Source organism: Zalophus californianus, chromosome 14 (assembly GCF_009762305.2).
Source record: "Zalophus californianus isolate mZalCal1 chromosome 14, mZalCal1.pri.v2, whole genome shotgun sequence".
NCBI classification, from domain to species: domain Eukaryota; kingdom Metazoa; phylum Chordata; class Mammalia; order Carnivora; family Otariidae; genus Zalophus; species Zalophus californianus.
Window position 1 is genome coordinate 27465074 of NC_045608.1, and position 18073 is coordinate 27483146.

An 18073-nucleotide genomic window follows, 5' to 3' on the forward strand; every position below is an offset into this window, starting at 1 on the left:
CATTGCTTGACTCTCGGAGTGTGGCGGTTTCTGATTGGATGCGGCTTTGGCGGGAAGGCGGCCGCCTAGCCAAAGGCGGAGCATTCTGGTGCATCCTCCGCCTTTAGAAAGCTGGAGTGTCCGCGGTTTTCTCTGCCTGGGGCACGGGACATTTTCATGCATGTAAGTCCCCAGTGTGCGAATGGCCTCAAGTCAAGATTGTGTCGTCTTCTCGCTTCGAGCCTCAAGCCCACTCATCTGCCTGTTCCTGATTTAGGTCTTTGCAAACATGACTACCTCTCAGAGGGCTGCCAATCATCTACCTGTAACCGATCCAAAGGAGAGTTGCTCCACCCCATGCCCAGCAAGCCAGTAGAAGACTGGCACCGAGCTTTTGCCGTGAAGATAGAATATTTATTGGTGTGGTGCCACACAGAAGAACGGGAAACGAATGCTCAAAGTCCCGAACTTCCTGATGCCTTACAAGTGAGGATTTTTAAGGGCAAAATTTGGGTCAGGGGTCTCCTGACGCTGTTGATCGGAGGCCTTTGAAATCATGTTCACAGATGATGCTTTGTTACTTGAGGTGGCTTCCTCTGGTCCATGCAATTGCGCTCTATCTTGGGAGACTTGGAATCTGAAAAACATATTTCTTAGGGTAGAAATTTCATTAGGTACATCTGGTGATTGTGTGCTTGGGATAGTGCTGATCAGCTGCTTTTAAGTGCCTGTTTGTTCCGTGGGTAAACTACTGGGGTCATGATCCTTTGAATAACTATGCATTCCTATCTCTTGGGCCTACTCCCTTCCCTAGCAGGTCGAGCTGTGCTTGCGGAGGGTATGACCTCTAGTGTTCATTCTTTCATCCGAACTAACAAGATGGATGCCAGCTTTATACCCAAAGTCTGCACCCCCTTTCTCGTCCACCCCTTTTCTGGAGCAGAAAGGCCTTTGCCATCCGGCACCTGGGAACCAGGCACGATTTGATTACTTCTTTAATGTGAACTGGATTTCTGGAGATAAGGGAGTGGAAGGGTATACCCCAGCCTCCCCACACCCCCCAAGAGCTGGGTCGGAGCTCAGTGTCCATTTTGGGGGACTTTGGAACAATTACCCGATTCTTCCGTTCTGTAAAGATTGACTCAACTTTCTTTAGGGTCCAATGTGTATTTATTTCTGAGAAAAGCCGGGTAAGAGGAATTCTGGCATACCCCCCGTTTATCACCCCAATGCAACACCCTTTCTAGTGGTTCCCTAGAGTGTGTTGGAGCAGACTCTTACCTTCTCCTTGGAGAAGAATGGAGAACTCAACCCCTGCAATGGGACACACCAGATAGAGGAGCTGGAATTTTTCTGTAGGCCTTGGGAACATATGAATGGCATGATTAGGTCTGCCCTTAGGCAGCTTTGGCAGCAGGGAGGAGGGAGATGGAAGGAGGTCAGGGGAGAGCCAGGGAAACCAGGAGAAACCTTCCCTGCTTCTTCTCTCCAGGAGAGTGAATCCTTCTATCTTAGCTAAACTGCCATAACAAAACACCACGGACTGGGTAGCTTAAGCACAGACGTTTATTTTTTTCACAGTTCTGAAGGCTAGAAGTGCAAGGTCAAGTTCTGGATGGGTCGATTTCAAGCGAGGGCTCTCTTCTTGACTTGCAGAAGGCCACCTTCTTGCTGTGTCTGCCTACAGGGGCAGGAAGAGAGAGCAAGTTCTCTGGTGTCTCTTCCTATAAGGACACTAATCCTATCAGATCAGGGCCCCACTCTTATGAGCTCATTTAACCTCAATTACCTCCTATCTCCAAATAGGTGGTTAGGGCTTCAACAGAGGAGTTGGGGGGGGTACCCAATTCAGTCTATGGCACCCTCCTTTCTCAGGGCTCCAAACATACCACATGCATAATTTAATTGAAGCCTGCATCACAGTTTTATTTTTCAAAGAGATTTATTATTTTAGAGAGAGAGAGAGACCACAAGCAGGGGGAGGGAGACAAGCAGACTTCCCACTGAGCAGGAGTCTGACGTGGGCCTTGATCCCAGGACCCTGAGATCATGACCTGAGCCAAAATCAAGAGTCAGATGTTCAACTGACTGAGCCACCCAGGCACCTCTCACATTTTAAAGTACTATTTATTTTTCTGGTTATGAAAGTAACACATATTCAGAGTAGAAAATGTGGAAAATGAAGAATAACAGGAAAAAAATTAAAATCATTCCCAAACCCACAACTTAGCTAAACATTATTAGCTAAACATTATTAATATGTCAGGTTTTTTTTAGTCTTTTCTCCTGCATACATATACTTATACATGTTTTTTTTACACGATTTGGATCCAACAATATGATTTGTTTTGGTAACAGCTTTCTTGAGATATAATTCACATACTATACAATTCACCCATTTTAAAAAATATTTTTTTTTTATTTTTAAGTAATCTCTGCACCCGATATGCGGCTTGAACTCACAACCCAGAAATCAAGAGTCACATGTTCTACTGACTGAGCCAGCCAGTCACCCCACAATTCACCCATTTAAAGTGGTATACAATCCACTGGCTTGTAGTTTATTCACAGTTGTGCAACCATCACCATAATCAATTTTAGAACATTTTTGTCACCTCCCAAAGAAACCCATGCCCTTTTGCTGTCAACTCCCAGTCCCTCCCATCTCCCCAGCCCTAGGCAACTTTTTTATTTTTTTTTAATTCTTTTTATTTTTTTACGTAATCTCTACACCCAACATAGGGCTCAAACTTACAACCTTGAGATCAAGAGTCACATACTCTACGGACTGAGCCAGCCATGCGCCCCTGCCTTAGACAACTTCTAATCTACTTTCTGTCTCTATAGATTTGCCTATTCTGGACATTTCATATAAACAGAATCATACAATATGTGGTCTTTTGTGAATGCTTTCATTTAGCATAATGTTTTCAAGGTTCTTTCATGTTGTAGCATGATACATTCCTCCTGATACATGATACATTCCTGTAGTAGCATGATACCTTATTCCTTTTTCTCTTTTTTTAGTTTTTTTTTTCTTTTTAAGGATTTTATTTATTTGAGAGAGAGAGAATGAGAGACAGAGAATGAGAGAGGGGAGGGTCAGAGGGAGAAGCAGACTCCCCACTGAGCTGGGAGCCAAATGCGGGACTCAATCCCAGGACTCCAGGATCATGACCTGAGCCGAAGGCAGTCGCTTAACCAACCGAGTCCCCCAGGCGCCCCCTTATTCCTTTTTCTTGTAAACAGCCTTATTGAGCTATAATTCACATACTATACAGTTCACCTATTTAAACTGTACAATTCAGGGGCACCTGGGTGGCTCAGTCAGTTGAGCGTCTGACTCTTATTTTTAGTTCAGGTCATGATCTCAAGGTCGTGAGATCAAGCCCCATGCCTGGCTGCGCGCTCAGCAGGGAGTCTGCTTGAGATTCTCTCTCCCTCTCCCTGTGTCCCTCCCCACCTCTAAAATAAATAAACAAATCTTTAAAAAAAAAACCAGTGTACAATAACTAATTTTGGTATATTCAGATTTGTGCAACCATTACCACAATCAATTTTAGAACACTTTCATCACCCCAAATTTCATGCCTTTTTATGGCCAAATTGTACGGGGTGTTCCATTGTATGGGTATACCATATTTTATTTATCCATTTATCAGTTGGTGGACATTTGTACTTTGTGGATATTATGAATAAAGCTGTGAACATCTGTGTGCAAGTTTTTGTGTGAACATATGTTTTCATTTCTCTATGACCGGAATTGCTGGGTCTATGATAAACTACATGTTTAATCTTTTGAGGAACTACTAACCAAACCATGTGATTTTTTTATCTTGATTTTCTCACTTAACATTAATCATGTGCATTTTCATAAATTATTAAATGTTCTTTGAACACTTGGCTTTTAATGTTTGCAGACTTCCAAATCTTAGTTAACCCCTGTTAGTGGGCATTTAGATTATTTCCAATTTTCATGTTATAAACAGCATTTCGGTGAACATCTTTGGGCATTAATCTTTTTATGCAGCTCTGGTTATTTCTGCAGATCAGATGAATTAGACCATTGAATCAAAGAGCACAGGCAGTTTTAAGGCTTTTGGTGCATAATGATAAATTGCCTCCCAGAAAAGTTGTGTCAGTTTGCATTCTGGCAAGTTGAGTTTGTACTTTCATTGTCTCCTGAGGTCACCAAAGCTGGGACTTTGGACATTTCTGACCCCAATTTGTAGCACATAGTAGAAGTTACACAAGTTAGTGTGAGCGAAGGAAGACCCAGTCTCTGCATTAACAGGAGCCATGGGATGGAGAGGAGGGTACAGGGTCTGAGACTCCATCAAGACAGGTTCCATAGGACTTACCACCCGGTTGACATGGGGACTCACTGCAGACTCAAGTGATAATAAGGCATCGTGAGGCCAAGAACCCTCGACGTCGAAGTGGCCAATGTGAGATGAGGAAGCCACCCACCACAGTCACTTAGGGACAGACGCTGGTAGGGATGGGGTGAAGACTGGCAGTAACTCTTTTCTATACTCTACTCTGTGGGCAGCAGTCTTTACATGGAGTGCTGGAAGAAGTACCTTCACTGAGCTGGCGAGGTCATCAAACTCTCCGTCCACTTGGATCTCCTGAGGAGAAACCCATTACAAGGCAGTACATTATCACTGTCTGAGAACGTCACTGTTTTTCACTTATACACACAAGGTTTTGAAGAACACCTTAGGGCCACTTCTCTCCTATGGATGACAATGTCATTACTCCCAAACCATTAAAATAGAGAAGAGAAGTGACTCCAGGGGAGCTCCTTGGGGCCTGCACTATTTCTTGATCTGGGGGCTGGTTGCATAGGTGTGTTCTGTCTGTGGAAATTCACAGCCCTAACCCATGTGCACTTTTCAGCATAGACGTTATTCCTCAATAATAGGAGTCAGGGGAAGAATGCTAGCACTAATGGGATCTTTCTCTACACAGGCCTTTCCTGTGGGGTCTGCTAGCTCATCCCCTCTTTGCAATGAGCCTGGCTGGAAGATTTTAGCCCCGTTTCACCTGAAGACAAAGCTGAAACCTGGGAAGGGTTTTACATGAACTGTCAGGATTCAGAAGCATTTCCCTTAGGGGTGCCTAGGTGGCTCAGTCGCTTAAGCGTTTGCTTTCAGCTCAGGTCATGATCCCAGAGTCCTGGATCAAAGCCTGAGTTGGGCTCCCTGCTCCGCGGAGAGACTGCTTCTCCCTCTCCCTCTGCCTGCTGCTCCACCTGCTTGTGCTCTCTCTCTCTCTGTCAAATAAATAAACAAAATCTTTAAAAAAAAAAAAAGTATTTCCCTTAAAGCTGAGGAGAAAATCTAGGCTGGGGAGATTAGACTAATAACAGCTAAGGAACAGGAAATTAGTACATTGCATCTAGTGTTATTCTTGAATTCAGAAGATGCCATGTTGATGACTCAGGATTTGGTCCCAGGCCTGTCTGATTCTCACCTCTGTTTCCACTAGATTAAAAGCTCCTGATAATAACCATAGGTCATATTGAATAAGCACATAGTTTTGCAGAAGAGTTTTATATATCATTCCTTTATTTTTTAAAAATATTTAAGTAATTTCTGCACCCAATGTGGGACTCAAACCCACAACTCTGAGATCAAGAGTCACATGCTCTTCCCACTGAGCCAGCCAGGTGCCCCCCCCCCCCCGCCCACCTTTTTTAATGATAGAAGCCAATGTTAACAGGAATTCTCAGAGCAGGAGGAACAAGGTCAAGGCAAACTAATCTCTAGCTTTGGAGCTGTAGAAACTGGGCAGGCAGAAGGAAGCAATAAGCCTGAAGGATTGGAACTGTAAAAAACATGTCTCTGGAAGGGTTTTGACTTAAATCTGGGTTGACATCGACCAGGGTTAGAATAAGCAGTGATTTGTGACTAGACTTCCTTTCAATAACTCATATTTGGGGATTCTCTCCTTAATGTTTAACTGCTTTTAATTTTCTATATCAAAAAGGCACAATTGAATGAAAAGGAGTCTTAATCTCCCTCAAGGCCACATGAGTGAATCTTCCAGCACCATGATCCGCCTGCAGACAGAACAGGCCAGGGGGTGGGGCGGGGCCGCCTTGCAAGTACTGAACCTGCAAATCCAAACATCAGTGAACAGCGAGCTTTGTGTCCTCTGAGCCACCTAGTCTCTCTCAGCCAATGAAGAACCCAGGCAGGGGTTGGAGGTGAGACCATGGCGGGACCCCCCAGTCAGGAGTGGGAATAGAGCCAGAGTGGCCCTGTGACCTTACAGTCCGGCCTGGGGTGGGACTCAGACTCAGCCATGTTAAGTATCTGGGCAGGGCACTCTATTTCTCTCATCCCCACTTTCTTCCTCTAACTGATAACTCATGGAGCTGTGGGGAGGATCACAGATGAGATTTATGAAAAGCTCTTACAGAGAAATCTAGGAGTTCTAGGGCAGACATTGGATTATCCCGGACAGACTTTAGAACTCCAAAGCAGCCTTCGCCTCGCATGGGATTCCTGGACATCTGAGAAACACACACACAATTGAGAAAAACCGAGCCCCAGGGAGGCTCATGGAACATCTCCAAAGGGAGGGAGGGATTCTTCATGTCTGCTGAGTGGCTCGGGACAGCCCCACTGTCTCAGCTCAGAAGTTGTCTCCACTGACAGAATGCCCTTGGTGAGCCTGTGGGGCCAGGGAAGAGAGGAAGAGAAGAAACACTGGCTGAGCACCCCACCACCACCATGCCCAACTCTGTGCTGGGTGCCAAAGATACAGACACACAGGGCACATCCCTGTCCTTAAAGAGCCCACCCATCATGGGGAAGAGAGGGAAAGGAAACATCATGAAAATGCAGTGCAATGAGAGTGTGCATCAGCTCTCCTTGGGAGGTAAAAGTTAGGCAGGGGATAAAATACCGGCCCTGAGCTTTACAGGTGAGGTGCGCAGAGCTGGGTATTTCCGCAAGAAGAGCAGGAGAAGCAAAACAGAGAAGAGAGAATGCACCATGTGCAGAAAATTCAGAGCAGCTTGGGGTGACAGAATGAGCTTCACAGGTGGCAGGCAGAGGGATTATGGCAGAGCCCGGAGCCCAATGTGTAGTGAATGACATACTACTAAGCTTGGATTTATCCAGAGGGGAGCCTCTGACAGGTTTAAAGCAAGGGGGGACATGAGCATGTTTCTGGTTTAGAAAGATCACCTGGTAGGTAGGAAAGAAGGGCCAGAGATGGGAAACTAGCAGGTCCACAGAACTTGAGGGGAAGTGAAAAGGAGGAGCAGGAAGCCTGCGAACTCTGCAGGAAGTCAGATGAAGGATGGAAGGCATGGGAAAGAGAGGGAGGGGTGACTCCATGAGGAGGCCCCCCCGCCCCCCACCCACGGGGACAGCCCTTAGAGAGAGATGATGTCTTCAGGTTGTGCTTTGTGCCCATGGGACATCCAGGGGACCATCCAACAGGTGGCTGGAAATGGGGATCCAAAGCTTAAGAGAGGTCTGGGTTGCAGCAAGGGGCAGGGGTGGAGGAGTGGGTGGGAGAGGAGCGAGCCTCAGGCTGGGGATGGGAGGGCTACACGAGGCTCCCCTGCCAGTTGAAGGAGCTGAGAGCCAGGCAGGGCTGGATGCCCCTGGACCTGGCAGTACTGTCCTCTGAGCACTTGCTGTTGGCACAGTGGCCCTCACAGGCCTGCTCCACCCCCGGTTGCACCCTCCCTTCTCTGTCCTCTGCTCTCAGCCTAGCCCACTGGCAACCCTGAAGGAAGGGAACTCCTAGTGTGCACACGAGACCTCGGGTAGGTCTGAGAATGGCCAACAGTACACCTGGGCTGACCGGGTGGTCTGAGAAAAAGGAAGGACAGCTGGGAGGTGGGGTGACACTGCTGGGAGAGAAGGAAGGGTAAGGGAGGAGTCTGAAGTATATGGGTCAGGCCAGAGATGGGTGAGTGAATGGCAAGGGAAAGAAGTGGTCACAAGAGGAAGCAGGAGGCCCCCGCCCTTATCTGGGCTCCAGAATCTGTGTACCCCACTGCCACTGGAGTGATGTGGCGGGGGAGGGATCTGTGTGGATATGTACAGGGGTGCCTCTCCCATCAGGCTAGCACTCACAACTAGAATCCTCAGCGTCTGGTTGACCCGGAGGCCCAGGCCCAGGCTCAAGGCTCCCACTGCAGAGATGCGGTTGTTGCTGCAACAGAGAGACAGGAGCATTTTGCTACCTTCCGAGCAGCTGTGCAGGTGCATCCACCTGGGTGGGCTTCATGTTCCAGCCTCCACTGATGCTCCAGGGACCCTGGGCAGGTCAGTATGTAAAGGTTGGACAGTGACCCTGGAGGGTCCCGGCGTTCAGGGAGAACACTCGGCAAACATACCTAGAGCACCCCTACCCCCAGTGGAGGCCAGCTGCTGTTCCCAGGCCCTCCCACATGTTCCACGTCAGCAGCACCCCATTCCTATCACCATGACAGCATCTGTTCTGGAAACCACCCAGCTCCATCCTCATGTCCTCTCCTCCTGCTTCTCTAGATGGACCTAAACTCTGGCCCCAGCACCTCTCTTGGCCACTTTATCTCAGAGCCAGTCCCACTTCCCTCTGACCTCTCAGACCCCAGCTCTGGCCTCAAATTCTAGCACGTCGCATAGCCTCTTCTGGCCTTAGCTTCTTCCATGGGAAGGACAGAATTGCAGCAGGCTGACCCTGCTCTCTCCAGCAGGCCCCTGGGGGAAGTGCTCAGCCACAGCAGTCCAAGACCTGTTGGGCTTCTGCCTCTTTCTTTCCCTCTGGTTTGTGGCCTCTGCTCTGGTTACTTGCTGAGGGCTGGGATGCTGCCTGAGCTTGGAACAGCAAATCACACACGGCAAGCACCCAGCAGTCATATGCTGAGCAGAGCATGAGCACTCACCCCGCACCAGGCTCTGCTGAAGATGTTTCTTGTTTGTTTGTTTTGTTTTGTTTGGAAGTAGGCTCTACATCCAGCAAGGAGCCCAATGTGTGGCCTGAACTCACCACCCTGAGACTGAGACCTGAGCCAAGCTGAGATCAAGAATCAGACACTTAACTGACTGAGCCACCTAGGTATCCCTCTACTGAAGATGTTTTACATATGTGTTTTCAATTCCCAGTCACCCCCCTATGCAGCAGGAATTATGAGATCCAAGGTATAATGCTGAACTTGAGTGAGGAGGATGGAGCTGGGTGCTCCTGGATTGTGGCTCAAGCCCCATCATGGGTAGACTGTGGTAGGTTTGGGAGCTAAGGTAGTAAACAGCAGGAGGATCGTGGAGTCCCTGATCCCTCAGGTGACTTTGGATGTGGAGGCTGTGACAGAGGGGACACCCTATGCACCTTACCTCATGTTGAGTTCCTCCAACACGTTGTTGGTCTTAAGTGCCTCACCTACCGCGGATGCTCCAGGATCTCCAAAGCCATTGTATGAGATGTCCAGGACTCTGAGGAAGATGTTTGCCTGGAATACAAAAGAGTGAATCCAGGAGACCTCCCATGAAGGTGGCCAGGGACCAGAGCCTCAGAGCCCAGGAGGCCCGAGATGCAAAAAACACAGACTGAGAGTAGAAGGTCAGAGGTCCCAGGTAAGAATTTTGTGGCTTGGGGCGCCTGGGTGGCTCAGTTGTTAAGTGTCTGCCTTCGGCTCAGGTCATGATCCTGGGGATAGAGCCCCACATCGGGCTCCGTGCTCAGTGGGAAGCCTGCTTCTCCCTCTCCCACTCCCTCTGCTTGTGTTCCCTCTCTTGCTGTGTCTCTCTCTCTCTGCCAAATCAATCAATCTTTAAAAAAAAAAACAATCTTGTGGCTCGAATGATGGCGACCAGGAGAACTGAATGAGTGGAAGCATAGCACCAAGGGTGGGTGTGGGTGTGGATGACCCTCAGAGACTGATGCAGTGATCTGGCTCACGCCCACTTGGAGACCCAAAGGCAGGTACTCTGAGGCACAGAGCAAGACTCCAAAGGGGCTCCAAGGAAGGGTTGTTGGGAGTCTGTGATGGGGAGAAGGGCAGGAGCTTGTGGCTGCACTGGGAAGACAAAGGCTGACCTACGACTTCTGGAGCAGGATCCCTAGGTCAGCCCCGGGGGAGTGGGCCAAGCAAAGCAGCTGCTGACATTTCCTGAGGAGAACTCCACAAAGGTAGCCGGCACCAGGGGCATCCTGGCAGGGGCTAGGAGCCACCCATTCCCGAGGCCTACGAACCACAATATCCAAGGAAGCAAGTGGGATGTTTTAGAGTGTGTGCTGGGACCCAAGGGTGCAGGGTGTCACCTCAGGGAAAAAAAATCTGCAAACGCTCATTTAGTGAGCATGCTTCACCAGAACGCATGATGTCCCCCACCAGCCATATGCCTATAATATCTATAATATCCAGAGAAGTTATGCAGCATTCAACTGTAGATCCTTCAGGAAGCATCTCGAGAGTGAGCATGGTGTTTTAGTCATGAAATGGGGCTGGGAAAATTAAAGTCACCAAACAAAATATTTTTTTAAGCTCTTCTTAAAAGATCCAAGGCTCATTTCTGAAAAGCTGTAAAGTCAGGGAGCTGGCACCTGGGAGACCTGTCCCCACAGGACAAGCTGGATGGGTAGACAGGCTGCAGAGCTGTTCATACCTCCAGTCCCCTGGCAAAGGCTACAGCTCCTGGTCCTCGAAGGTGATTCCAGCTTATATTAAGCTCAGTGAGTCCTGTATTTTCTGCCAGAGCTGGTCCAAGGATCTCCCCTTCAGAAACACCAAGACAAGCTTTATTTAGTCTGTTCATTCCTTCAAAAAATGATACTATGACCACAGTGTGCGAGGGTCTCTGCTGGGCTCCAGGGTCACCAAGTTGAACCCAATATGGGCCTGCCCAGTCCTCAAGGGATTCACATTTAATGGGGGAGATACAGTTGATCTGTGAACAACATGGGGCTTAGGGGCACCAAACCCTGGTGCAGTCGAAAATCTGCTTGTAACTTTGACTCCCCCAAACCTCAACGACTGATAGCCTACTGTTGACCAGAAAGAAGGCCTTACCAAGAACATAAAGTGTTGATTAACACATTTTGTAAGTTATATATATTAGATACTGGATTCTTTTTTATTTCTAATTTAATGTAATTTTTAATTTAAATTCAATTAGATACTGTATTCTTACAATAAAGTAAGCTAAAGAAAATATTATTGAGAAAATCATGGGGCACCTGGGTGGCTCAGTGGGTTGAGTGTCTGACCCTTGATTTCGGCTCAGGTCATGATCTTGGCATCATGAGATCAAGCTCCGCCAGTGTGGAACCTGCTTGAGATTCTCTCTCTCCCTCTGCCCCTCCCCCTCCCCCTCCATGTGCTCCCAATTTCTCTCTCTCTCTAAAATAAATAAATCTTAAAAAAAGAAAATCATAAGAGAAAATACACGTATACTACTGTACTGTATTTATTTTAAAAATAGCGGATAAGTGGACCCATGCAATTCAAATCCATGTCCAACTGTAAATACAAATTAATGGGATATGAGCTATTATAGATTACAAACAGGGATGTGTTGGAACAGGGTAGGGACAAACCCTGCCTTAGGAGGGGGTGCCAGGAAAGTGAGGAGAGAGAGATAACCTCGAAGACTGAGGGACTCACCACCTGTATATGCACGCACAGCGGAGAACACACACAGGAAAGAGCAAATGTGTGGAGGCACGAGGGAGCATGGAGCCCTTGTGGAAATGCCCACAGACCTGGTGAGTGGAGGGAAGCCACTGAAATGAGGTAGGAGTGATGGGCACTGGAGAGATGCTGAGAGGCCTTCAAAGCTGGGCCAAGGCTTTGGGGCACCAACCAGTTAGTGGTGAGTAGCCAGGGAGGGCTTTAAGAAATGGCAAAGCTGGGAGGTGCCTGGGTGGCTCAGTCGTTAAGCGTCGGCCTTCGGCTCAGGTCATGATCCCAGGGTCCTGGGATCGAGCCCCGCATCGGGCTCTCTGCTCTGCGGGAAGCCTGCTTCTCCCTCTCCCACTCCCCCTGCTTGTGTTCTCTCTCTCACTGTCTCTCTCTGTTAAATAAATGAATAAAATCTTAAAAAAAAAAAAAAAAAGAAACGGCAAAGCTGGGCTCCTTAGCGACAGGTGTAGGTTATGGACTGAGGTGAGCAGGGGCATAGATGAGAACCCATTGGACCAGTTGGAAGGCTTGTGCCATAGTTTATAGGCAAGAGGTGACGAGGCTGGTGCAGCTGTGTGGAGAGAAGGCACCTGTGGCAGAGAAAGGAAGGAGGGAGCAGTGCACGGTAAGAAACCTGGAGAGAGTTTTAGCATGTAAAAATGGACAGAAGCCCCACCCACCCATCATGTTCTCCACTCCGTCAGCATTCAGCCAGTCTGACTTGCTCCCAGTGCTCAAAAGCACCAGCACCAACATGACTCTGGGCTGTCCCCCTGGATAGAACTGTTGACCCCCTTCCTCACCTGGGTAACAGCTCCTCATCCTTCTAACCTGGGTTCACAGCGTCAGAAAGCCTTGCCTGCCCAGCTGGGCTGTGCTGCCTCTGGCCCCATGTCCACTGTGCTTCCATCCTTCCAGGCCCTGGTCTAATGACCTCTCTTTGCCTGGTCAGTCTCTCCCACCAGCCCAGGAGTACCTCAAGGATCTGAATTGGACCCCTCTCCATGGTCTCAACTCCTCATGTGGTTTACTAAGGCTATTTGAAGAAAGGCACAGAGGAAAAACAGATGCTCTAACTGAGCAGAACTAGCTTGCTTGGGGGCACCTGGCTGGCTCAGTCAGGGGAGCATGCCACTCTTGATCTCGGGGTTGTGAGTTCAAGGCCCACCTTGGATGCAGAGATTGCCTAAAAATAAATTCTTTAGAAAAAAAAGAAGGAAAAAAGAGAGAGAGAAAGAAAGAGAGAAAGAGAGGAAGGAAGGAAGGAAGAAGAAAGAAAGAAAGAGAGAGAGAGAAAGAGAGAAAGAGAAGAAAGAAAAGAAAAAGAAAGAAAGAAAGAAAGAGGAAGGAAGGAAGGAAGGAAGGAAGGAAGGAAGGAAGGAAGGAAGGAAGGAAGGAAGGAAGGAAGGAAGGAGGGAAGGAAGGAAGGAAGGAAGGAAGGAAGGAAGGAAGGAAGGAAGGAGGGGAGGAAGGGAGGAAGGGAGGAAGGGAGGAAAGAACAAACTAGCCTGCTTGGCCAGAACCCACTGCAGCAGGATGCTTTTAGCACCTTGGAGAGCTCCCTGCAAGGCAGCGGCAACTCTCTGTGCTACCTCCCCTCTGGATTCCAAACCCAGCCCTGGGTCTGACACCCAAAGATTATCAGGCACAGGTATGTACTTTCCCCCTTCCTCAGACACTTCTAGGTCTGGGAGGAGAGGGTGGTGGTCCCCACTTTGTAGGGAAGTCCCTTCTTTGCTGAACAACTTGAGGGTGAGAAGGTTTCTCTCCGTACATGAATTGGCCTCTTGAAATTCCAATGCTTGGACTTCATGACCTCTGTGGCCAACTACGAGGCAGGTGCTACCTTCACCTTAGGTCAGATGGGGAGATTGAAACCCAAGCTCTTTACCCTTCAAGGGAGTCAGGCCCACCCAAAGATTCCCACTTGAGGAAACAAAATGATCCTGCTGAGTTTGTCCTTTTCTGAGCTGAAGACCTCCCTAACACATATTTGCACAGCTTTCATGGGGCCTTAGCGTCCTGCCCTCTCCATCCTGGCTGCCTCTCTGGTGTTTGCCTTTTCACCATGAAGGCCCAGGGGGACATCTATACTCAGTTTGTTGGAAGTCTGAAATGATATTATTTATTTATTAGAGAGAAGGAGAGAGAGAATGAGCAGAGCGAGGAGCAGAGGGAGAGGGAGAAGCAGACTCCCCACTGAGCAGGGAGCCTGACGAGGGGCTCTATCCCAGGACCCTGGGATCATGACCTGAGCTGAAGTCAGGTGCTTAACTGACTGAGCCACCCAGGCGTGCCCCTGAACTTCTCTTTTAATTTCACACTCTCTCATAATAATTTTCTTAAAAGGTAAACGGGTTCTCTGGCAGTTAAATTCTAAGGCTGATCCTCAAAGACCAAGGTTGGTACCACCCCCACTCTAAGCTGCTTGAGACAGGACAGTGATTCCCAAACTTTCTTGATCAGACAAATCTCCTAGGGCACCCATTAAAATGTAGATGCATGGGCCTCGCTCCACCAAGCTCCACTTCGCTCCACCTCGCTCGCTGAACCATTCTGGTTCAGCAGGTCCAGGGCCCAGGAATCTGTGTTCCTAACCCAGGGTCCCAGGTGATTCCTATAATTGATTGGAGTCGTTGAGGTCAGACAGGTAGAAGTGCATGCTCCTAGCAAAGCAGATAGCCTGTGCAAAGGTCCTGGGACAAGAAAGTGGTGAGATCAAGGAATCCCATCAATGTCTTCCACAGTGCTAGCAATAAAATCTTCATGCCTTTTGCCAAGATTTGTAGGCCTACAGCCCTCCGCTGCCTCTTCAGCTCACAGCATAGCCCCTCTCTCCTGGCTCACTAGCCCAGCCACATCGATGTCTATCAGTCTGGGAAATAAGCCTGCATGTTCACTGTTCCTCTGCTTGAAATGCTCTCTCCCTGGTCTTACTATGGCTTATTCCTTCCCACCCTGCGCATTTCAGCTTAAATGTCATCTCACAGAGCCCTCCCCAGCCACCCGTCTTAGGCAAGGGTCCCCATTCATCTCTAGAATCATGCCCTATTTGTTTATTTTGTGGCACCAATAATTATGGAGAATTATCTTGTTAATAGGTGTTTCCTTGAGGCCAGGGACTCTGTTTTGTTCACAACCAGGTCACTAGTGGCGAAATGAGCACCCAGCACATGCAGTAGCAGGCAAGGGCAATCTGTGGAACAGATTAAGAGTTCTGTGTGGAAGGAATGGGAGAGGGGCAGGCCAAAGTGGGACATGGGAAACAGGAGCCAGAGTACAAATGTTCAGAGTGGTGCTGCCAACCTCCACCCGCCCCTGCCCCAGGAAGATGGGCTTGAGTGCCCCATGGTGGCCCTGGCTGGATGTTACCTGCGTGGTCAGTCAGCTGGTTGTAGCTCAGGTCCAGGGATTTCAGTCCCGTGTGGGCCAGCAGGAGTTCAGCAAGGTACTGGGCTGCGTGTTCCTCCAGGCTGTTCCCTGCCAGTTGTACCTTCTGCATGGTTGGGTTCACCGTGAGGGCAGCACAGATCGCCTGCACTCCCACCACTCCCATCTGGTTCTCCGACAGGTCCACATCTAGGGTTCGGCAGCACTCCTCCATCAGTGGGGTCCAGAGCCAGGTACCACCTTCTTCCACCTTCCTCTATCCCCTAAACCTCCAGGCCTGAGGCAGCGGAGGAGGCGATACAGCTGGACTATCCTGGGGTTGCACGGTGACTCTGCCTCTCATCAGCTGCACCCATCCCCGCAGGCCCCAGGCAGCTTCTCTGATGCCCACACCCTCTCCATGCATCCACGAGCTTCTTTGTCTAGGGGCTCAAACCGCCTACTTCATGGTGCTGTATAGGATACCTGTGATGGCGAGGCAGCCACCCCGTGGATGATTCATGCCTGGCAGCAATATAACACACCCACAGAAGTCTTCACCAGTGAATTTCTGGGAACTAGCAATGACAGCCCAGGTGGCCATGCACAGAGCACGTATGTGAGCCGGGCACCTTGGTGAGCCCTTCATATGCGGTTTCATTTCATACTTAGCACAGCCCCAAGGGCTAAGTGCTACTGTTGGGGCCATTTCACAGATTGAAAACTAAGGCTCAGCAAGGTGGAGCAGCTTGCCTGGGGCCCCCTTGCTCATCAGTGGTAGAGGTGGCGTTTGCATCCAGCCCCACTTCATTTCCACCCAGCCCTCCACTGTCTCACATCGCTTATCCCCTGCCTCTCTGTTGGAGGACTCTCTCATCCAGCATTTAGGCAATAGGAGGCCACCATATGCAGGGGGTTGCTGGCCAGAAGAGAAAGGGAGTGGGGGGAGGGCCGGGTGAGGAGAGGAGTAGTATCCAGCGTTGGGGGCACCACAGAGAGTCTACCTCCACCTGCACCCACCCCACCCTGTGATGAGGCCCCTGCCCCAGCAACACCAACAGGCCCCGGGTGAGAAGACCCAGCTGTGGGGGAGCCCACACCCCTCAGGAAAGGGAGGACTCAAATCTGCCCACCTGCCCCACGCTCAGCACCTACCACAGATAGTGCTGCTTTTGCTCAGGGCACCTGCCAGAGCCTCCACGCCGGCCCCACAGAGCCCATTGTCTCGAAGGTCCAGCCGCTTGACATAGGGATTGGAGGTCAATGCTGAAGCCAGAGCCCGGGCACCCTGGGACAAAGAGGGGACTGAGGGACCCGGTCCTTCCCAGGGGTGAAGGCCCCAGACACAGCTGGCCAGTACCCTGGTTCATTTCCAGGACTCACCCCACCCAGTGCCCTCCAACTAGAAGGCCCTCCCCTTCCCACATGCCCAGGGGACACCTTATCCCTCTAGGCTCCACCCAGATCTTACCTCCTGGAACCTTCCCTGACCGCCCCCCCCCAGCAGGTTAGGGGCCCCCTGCAGACCCTCCAACCCTTACACTGAATTTTGTCATAGCCCTGATCCCACCTGTCACCCAGAAGTGGGGATGGGACATGTCTGACACAGAGCAAGGCCAGGGAGTATGTGGTATGGGCTCAGGAAGGGGCCACTCCTATGGCTGCTGCCTCTCTCCAGGGGTCTCTCCAGGGTTACCTGGGGCCCCAGGCCATGGTGCCTCAGGTTCAGCTCTGGGGTGCTCACTTGGCGCAGAAAGCAGGAGGCAGGCACAACACTATGGGCCTGGCAAGACCTCAGGTAGAGGGTGTCCTTGACCAGTCCTCCAGGCCCATGGATACCTGATAGGAGAAAGGGAGATGATGAATGTGGATCCCTCTCCAGACACAGTCGCCTACTCCCCTGCCCTGTGTCACCGTGCAGCCTATGTTCCCCTCTAAACAATTCTAAGTTCTATACATTTATTAGCTTAGTTGTTCCTGTGGGTTGGGAAACCCAGCCCTGATCCTATTTCGGGGTGGGACACCCCTTCTTACATTGTTTGGCGGAGTTTAACATCACTCACTTTGGAGGCGTTTTCTAAAGGTGCAGCTCCTGATGCCGCCAGGAGCATTATGGGGAGGGCACGGGGTCAGCTGGAGGGGCCGCCCGCTGTCCCGAAGGTGTCCCACGGAGGGGTGCGCTCCCTGCTGGACAGGGTTCCCTAGCCCGCTTGGCCCCAGCCTGCCCCCTCCAGCCCTGCGGGAGAAGCGCCCTAGGTGAGGAGACAGCACCTTCCATCTCCCGGTCGGAGTCTGAATCAACGTCCGAACACTCCTCGGCCTCCGGGGCCCCTGCAAGACGCCCAGCGGCCGCTGCCACCCCTTCCTCCTGCTCTTCCTTCTCCCCGGACCTCTTGCAGGGAGCCCTCATCGTTACGCCCATTTCTCAGTCGCCAGCACTGAGGCGGGAACAGGGCGGCCAGCACCTAGAGCGTTGCCCGGGGATATGGGCGGACCCTCCGGCTGAGTTGACCAATCGAATGTGGCGCACAGCGAACAGGCGCCCGCTACAACCAATAGAGACGTGCCTCCGTTGCAGTCGCCCGGGCAACCCGGTGTTGTTGGTTGCTACAGAAACCGCCGCTGGCGTGGGCCGACCTTTAGCTTACTCAGTCTGGGCAGATAGGAGAGCGTGCGCCAGGGTTCCAGCATCGCCCCCACACCTTCCACCGACTGGGGAACATGGCTGACTCCAAAGCCTGTGCTTTTTGTCCCTACGGCCTGCGGGCGCACTGCGCAAGAGAGCCTGGGGAACCTTGCAAAGCCCGGTCACCCTCCCCTCTGGAACCAGAGTCACGCTCTCACTCCGTGGCTGCCAATTCTCTCTCATGCTCTAGCGTCGCATATACTGCTTCCTCCACCAGGAACATTCCTCTCCAACTGTGCTTGTTGAATTTCAGAATCTGCAAGTGTCAGCTCAGAGGTCACTTCTTCTTGAAGCTTTCCCTGACCCCCCGCCCCCGGGGCTCCTGCAGCCCCCAAGCTGCCCTCTCACAGTACCTATTGATGGGGGAACAGAAGGCAAGCTGACGACCAAGCCGAAGCTAGTAC

At 50.5% G+C, this 18073-nt stretch overlaps 1 protein-coding gene across 10 annotated transcripts; it reads right to left on the reverse strand.

The window, feature by feature from the left end:
* Nucleotides 1-91: 91 nt before the first annotated feature.
* Nucleotides 92-17410, reverse strand: LRRC74B (leucine rich repeat containing 74B). Of its 10 annotated transcripts, none has more exons than XR_004819558.1 (11): nucleotides 17255-17410; nucleotides 16728-16822; nucleotides 16139-16271; nucleotides 14987-15193; nucleotides 10599-10708; nucleotides 9327-9442; nucleotides 8085-8163; nucleotides 6407-6502; nucleotides 4563-4610; nucleotides 1261-1660; nucleotides 92-616 (listed from the first exon to the last, which is right to left on the reverse strand). XR_004819558.1 is itself a non-coding variant. In XM_035723851.1 (10 exons), exons 1-10 carry the CDS (start codon nucleotides 17403-17405, stop codon nucleotides 1532-1534), a joined length of 1212 nt encoding a protein of 403 aa, XP_035579744.1. In that variant the 5' UTR covers nucleotides 17406-17410; the 3' UTR covers nucleotides 1185-1531. The 10 variants fall into 10 exon arrangements, 2 of the variants coding, with proteins under 2 accessions (XP_035579744.1, XP_035579745.1); XR_004819556.1 differs by having other exon boundaries at nucleotides 16680-16822; XR_004819561.1 differs by lacking the exon at nucleotides 14987-15193 and having other exon boundaries at nucleotides 16680-16822.
* Between the last annotated feature and the right edge of the window lie 663 nt (nucleotides 17411-18073).

Coding starts and splice junctions, on each gene's coding strand:
- LRRC74B (XM_035723851.1), bottom strand. CDS start 17,405: ATGGGCGTAACGATGAGGGCTCCCTGCAAGAGGTCCGGGGAGAAGGAA. Junction 16,272..16,679: donor ACCATGGCCTGGGGCCCCAG/GTAACCCTGGAG, acceptor TCTTTGTCCCAG/GGTGCCCGGGCTCTGGCTTC. Junction 10,709..14,986: donor CCAGCTGACTGACCACGCAG/GTAACATCCAGC, acceptor GTGTTTCTGAAG/GGGAGATCCTTGGACCAGCT.